The 4,934-nt window shown below is 51.1% G+C and overlaps 1 protein-coding gene across 1 annotated transcript; it reads right to left on the bottom strand.

The window, feature by feature from the left end:
- Window positions 1–562: 562 nt before the first annotated feature.
- LOC104914398 (nucleoporin NUP42-like) lies at window positions 563–4,627 on the bottom strand. Its single transcript, XM_085226665.1, has 6 exons — window positions 3,408–4,627; window positions 2,916–3,010; window positions 2,509–2,585; window positions 1,878–1,964; window positions 1,320–1,404; window positions 563–1,187 (listed from the first exon to the last, which is right to left on the bottom strand). The coding sequence occupies exons 1-6, from the start codon at window positions 4,577–4,579 to the stop codon at window positions 619–621; spliced, it is 2,085 nt and encodes a 694-aa protein (XP_085082791.1). The 5' UTR covers window positions 4,580–4,627; the 3' UTR covers window positions 563–618.
- Window positions 4,628–4,934: the final 307 nt, after the last annotated feature.

Here is a 4,934-nt window from a genome sequence, read left to right as displayed (position 1 = left end):
CAGTGGGTTGTTGAAAACCACGTGGAAGGCAATGGGGGGCGAAACATTTCAGCAGTGGGAGAAGCATTTGGCAGAAGCCACCTGGTTGGCCAGTAGTCAAGGATCTATGAGCCTAGACTGTTGCAGTGGAAATGCTGATACCACAAGGTATCTTGCTGTGAAGACTGTATGGGAACTGCTGAATCACTGCCTGAACCTCTGACTGATCACCTGAGGCAAGCAATGAGTCAGCCCTGGGAGCACAAGTGAAGGCAATTCACCTGTGCTGCCAGAAGGGATGGAGCCTGGCTCCACCTCTCTGAGGCCCCATTTAAGAGCTGCCTACCAGTGGGGAAGGATCTCTTTCTGGAGATGCCTCCTTTTGGAGTTTTCCAGTGAGCCCAGGACCAGGGTAAGCCCTTTCTCTATTCCTTTTGGTGTATTAACCTGCTTAGCCAAACTCTCTTGTGTGTTTCTTAATTATAACACCTGTCTAATCATTGATGATACAGAAGACTGAAGAGATTAAACGAGAACTTAAGTCAGAGGAAAGCATTCCAACTCATTGCTCCATCACAACGTTGTTTATTAATGTTAATTAAGAGTCACAGAACAACAATAAGACACTTAACTTCAGAATTAACTTAAATCCTTATCATGTAAAAGGTCTGCGGGTGGTGGTTTCAGAGGGACCTTTCCCAGCGTGAACTTCTTGGCCTTAAACTGCTCCAGCTCTTCGGCTGTTAATTCACTCCTCGGTGTGTGTAACTGGCCTGGTCTGATGCCGTGTGGGAATGCAGAAGGCGCGGACGTGACGCTGTGTCCAGAGGCACCGGCAGTCTGTGCAGCCGAAGCACTGCTTGCGCCCGAGTGAGAAGTTGCTGTGGCTGCCTTGGGAGTTGCAGCACCCGTAAGCGGAGCGGTGCTGGAAGAGTTTGCAGCAGCAGAACTTCCAGGGCCGGGAAGCCCAGAAGTTCCACAGCCACCGGTCGTTCCAGAAGCGTGAAGTGAGAAGGGGGCTGCAGATGGAGCTGAAGAATCCCCAGTCCCAACGGGATGGGGATCGCTGTGGGAGGACGTCACCCCGAGTGCAGGCGGAGTGGAGGCAGCAGCAGAGCTCCCCAAAGCTGGAGGGCTTCCAGATGGGACGCTGGCTTTGGCCTTCGAGGACAACCTGGCAGCACCTCTGCTGCTGTTCACTGGAAGGCCTGCAGTGAGGAAATGGATGAGAGCGCTCACAATGGTACACCTGCCGTACTGAAACACTGCTGCATTTCAATACCTAAGAAGAAAACTGATCAACGCCTGTTCAGTCGCTGCTTCTTTATGCAGAGACTTACTTGGGAACCCAGAGCTTGGGGCTTGCTGTCCTCCCAGGCCAACAGAAGGCGACGGTTGAGTGACCGCATTCTTCCTCCGAGACGGCTGAAAAAGTTCCAAAGACATCCATGAAAACTACATTCCAACACAGGCAAGTATCTTTCAATCCACGCTTAAAGCAAAAACCCGTGTGTGCCGCCCAACTGAACGTAACTCTGAGAAACTTAATCAAACGCTGGCCACCAGCAGCTGCAGCTTTAAACAAAACGCTCGCAGGCTGCTGTCTGCAAACAGCCTAGAAGCAGGGCTCTGCTGACTGGCGGGCAAAAAGGAATTGCAATCACCAAAACCTCCTGGAGCTCTCATTCTCCTCTCTCTTGTTCTGGTTTGTTTCATGACTCCATCCGTATCACTGCTTTGGCTCAGTTTGCTCTCTGAGCACGGAACCATCATCGTCTGTGCTGAAGTCTGAACCCTGGGCTCTGTCTAAATGTGAATCCTAAGAAAAACCTTCGCTCAAGATTTAAGAGAGAAGCAATATCAGGAACAGAAATATTTTACCTTTCCTTAACACTTACCATCGATGCTTTCCTCGAGGCATTTAAAGCCTTCAGCTCCTGCAGCTTGTTTCTCCATTGTTGCACGCACTGATTGACAGCGTTCATCTAAGCGTGGGAAAACACAAACATGCTCTTATTAAGCATGGCTTTTGTTTTTTTCTTATTTGGATTTTTTTTTTTTTTCCTCTCTATCTTTAAAAGAGGGAACAAGAGTTCTGACCTACTGCAAGGAAACTTCAGACCGGACAATTCTTGCCCCACTTTATGAACAGAAACTCATGCTTTGGATAATACATTTTGTACCTGCATCATTGGTGAGGCCTGTGTCATGCAGTTATCAGAAAGAAGAAGGGAGAATCATAGACCTGTTTGAGTCAGAAGGGACCTTTAAGGCCATCTGACCCAACTCCCCCGCAACGAACAGGGACACCTACAAACAGATCAGGTTGCTCACTTATGGCAAAGCATTCAGGCCAGCAGCTCCTGTTGTTTCCTACTCGGTGCACAGAAAAGAGAACGTAGGAGGGCTTTCTTACGTCCCCCTCGAGTTTGGTTGTCACTGAGTCAAGAGTGGCCACCTGAAGAACAGTAACCACTCCTACCCTGAACCACTCCTAGCCACCAAAGGTCAGTTGTTTTAAATACTTACGTAGTATCCAGTGTTCTCGTTTGCACTGCAGTTATAATACTCCAGGCGCACCTCCTCCTGGGAGAACTCTGGAAAGCCTGCAGGGAGGCAAACAATCACCGTGCTCCAAAGGAGATGCAACAAAAATACAAAATTGCCCTCTAGGGTTACACAAGAAACTGCCCTTGCTACACCACCTGGGCCAAGCCGGTTCTACTTGGGCACACACAAAGGACTCCTGGTGCAACTCCGGGGGTGCGAACTCACCAAAGAAACACTGTAATCCAGTGCCCCTACCTGTTGCATCGCAAGGCAAGTCATCGCCTTGCAAGTGCTTCTGCTGAGACACAGCAGTGTGGACAAGTATAGAAATGCAGTCTAAACAGTAGCAGCACTCAGCGCTCAGCAAGGCTAAAAATGGTACCGACCTGAAACATTAGGCTTGCCCGTCACAGGAGAGTAACACGAGAACATCCACTGTCCAGAAGATTCCCAGGTTGCCATGTCTTCTGCTATACAGTCACTAGAAAACAGAACACAACAGCAAAAGAAGAAATTACGGTCAGAAGCCAAACGGCAAAAAGCAAAGTCAAACTCAAGTAGCCAAAGCCATGCCAATTAATTCCATAGGACGCTGCTCAGAGGGAACAAGTGAAGAACACCACAATTATCTGTGAAAGACACAGCAGTCACTCTGCTGGACACACAGGTGTCCCACAAAGCGTTTTACCATTTCATCGAACTGCAAGTAAATCACATCAGGTCTGGAAGAGAAACAAAACCCCAGTGCTTTCCATGGTTCCCCCCGCACGTCCCAGCTTCCATCCCCCGGAACGCATCCTCTCCATTATCCAGAGGAAGCCAGTAAGCACTTAAGCAGCTCATTGCGAGCGCTTCCCAGGGGACAGGTCATCACTCACCAAAGTCGCTGCTGTCCACCTCTGCGGCCATCACCAGGGGCTGCACTGCTTAACGCAGAGGGCGCTTTCAGCGACGAGACCGCGCTTTTCTTGCCTGCTGGTCCAAAACCGGAGGCACCAGCGAGTCCTCCTCCATCACGGCTGCCACCCGATGTGCTCTTGGTGCACACAGGAGGCTGGGCAGCGGCTGCGGGAGCGCCCCGTCCTCCTGCAGCTCCTCCCTTGCGCAGGGACACGGCTGGCCGGAGAAGGTTTAGGGCTCTCCGGGCACGAGGAACACGTCCTCCTCCATCGCCTCCCGTGTGCTGGATCACGGGTGGCTGGCTAAGGTTGGTGTTTATCTGGGTAGCATCACCCAATCCTTTTACAGCTCCTTCCGTGTGCTGGATCACGGGTGGCTGGCTAAGGTTGTTGTCTATCTGGGTAGCATCACCCAATCCTTTTACAGCTCCTTCCGTGTGCTGGATCACGGGTGGCTGGCCAAGGTTTGTGTCTATCTGGGTAGCATCACCCAATCCTTTTACAGCTCCTTCCGTGTGCTGGATCACGGGTGGCTGGCTAAGGTTGGTGTCTATCTGGGTAGCATCACCCAATCCTTTTACAGCTCCTTCCGTGTGCTGGATCACGGGTGGCTGGCCAGGATTTGTGTCTATCTGGGTAGCATCACCCAATCCTTTTACAGCTCCTTCCGTGTGCTGGATCACGGGTGGCTGGCTAAGGTTGGTGTTTATCTGGGTAGCATCACCCAATCCTTTTACAGCTCCTTCCGTGTGCTGGATCACGGGTGGCTGGCTAAGGTTGGTGTCTATCTGGGTAGCATCACCCAATCCTTTTACAGCTCCTTCCGTGTGCTGGATCATGGGGGGCTGGCCAGGATTTGTGTCTATCTGGGTAGCATCACCCAATCCTTTTACAGCTCCTTCCGTGTGCTGGATCACGGGTGGCTGGCCAGGATTTGTGTCTATCTGGGTAGCATCACCCAATCCTTTTACAGCTCCTTCCGTGTGCTGGATCACGGGTGGCTGGCTAAGATTTGTGTCTATCTGGGTAGCATCACCCAATCCTTTTACAGCTCCTTCCGTGTGCTGGATCATGGGTGGCTGGCTAAGATTTGTGTTTATCTGGGTAGCATCACCCAATCCTTTTACAGCTCCTTCCGTGTGCTGGATCATGGGTGGGCTGGCCAGGATTTGTGTCTATCTGGGTAGCATCACCCAATCCTTTTACAGCCCCTCCCGTGTGCTGGATCACGGGTGGCTGGCTAAGGTTTGTATTCAATTGAGCACTGTCTCCCCATTCTCCAATAGCTCCTCTCCTGTACTTGAAACTGGCTCTTCTCATGTACTTTAACACGGCTGAACGGATATTGTGTCTGTTTCTCGGGGTAGCAGCACCCCATCCTCCTACAGCTCCTCCCTCGTGTTGGATCATGGGTGCCTGGCTGTGGTTTCTATTTGTCTCTGTAGTGGCTCCTGATCCTCCTACAGCTCCTCCCGTGTGTTGGATCATAGTTGGCTGGCTAAGGTT

Source organism: Meleagris gallopavo, chromosome 6, assembly GCF_905368555.1.
Source record: "Meleagris gallopavo chromosome 6, MGAL_WU_HG_1.1, whole genome shotgun sequence".
Lineage (NCBI taxonomy): Eukaryota > Metazoa > Chordata > Aves > Galliformes > Phasianidae > Meleagris > Meleagris gallopavo.
The sequence above is the reverse complement of the archived record's forward strand: the minus strand, read 5'-3'. Positions and strand labels throughout refer to the sequence as shown.